This window comes from Sinocyclocheilus anshuiensis, unplaced genomic scaffold (assembly GCF_001515605.1).
Source record: "Sinocyclocheilus anshuiensis isolate Anshui unplaced genomic scaffold, SAMN03320099.WGS_v1.1 scaffold14751, whole genome shotgun sequence".
In the NCBI taxonomy this organism is placed as follows: Eukaryota; Metazoa; Chordata; class Actinopteri; order Cypriniformes; family Cyprinidae; genus Sinocyclocheilus; species Sinocyclocheilus anshuiensis.
The window spans coordinates 1-590 of NW_015539046.1; the positions used below are offsets into that span (position 1 = coordinate 1).

The window sequence follows — 590 nt, forward strand, 5'->3', positions numbered from 1 at the left end:
TTTTTTTTTAATGCAGTGAGGCATTCAGTGATCTGGTTTCTGTCATGTGTTTGTATAACAGAAAAGCCAGGAGTGTCCAAGCAGAAGCCTCAGAATAGGAGTGTGTGCTGAGATGTGTTCCCATGACTGTGATTGTCCAAACAACCAGAAGTGCTGCAGCAATGGATGTGGACATCAGTGTATGCCTCCATATAGAGGTATGTTATATTGGTGTGTAGGTCAGCTTGCTTCGGTTTTTTTTTTTTTTTTAAATATACACATGCAGTAAGGCGTTCAGTGATCTGGTTTCTCTATCATGTGTTTGTTTAAAAGAAAAGCCAGGAGTGTGTCCAAGCAAAAACCTTAGAATGGGAGCGTGTGCTGAGATGTGTTCCCAAGATGGTGACTGTCCGAATGACGAGAAATGCTGCAGCAATGGATGTGGACATCAGTGTATGGCTGTATCTAAAGGTATGTTATATTAATGCATTGGTCAGGTTTCTTGACCAATGCATTAATTATAGTGGATGAGTCATTCAGTGATCTGGTTTCCCTGTTGTTTGTACAACAGTGAAGCCAGGAGTGTGTCCAAGGAGATTCCTTGGAATAGG

General features: G+C 41.5%; 1 protein-coding gene across 1 annotated transcript; it reads left to right on the forward strand.

Moving 5' to 3' along the window:
* Positions 1 to 43: 43 nt before the first annotated feature.
* Positions 44 to 585, forward strand: LOC107683804 (WAP four-disulfide core domain protein 18-like; the record flags this gene model as incomplete). Its single annotated transcript, XM_016479843.1, has 3 exons — positions 44 to 197; positions 313 to 450; positions 551 to 585. Coding segments are annotated over exons 1-3 (258 nt in total), but the record flags the coding sequence as incomplete, so codon positions are not given.
* Between the last annotated feature and the right edge of the window lie 5 nt (positions 586 to 590).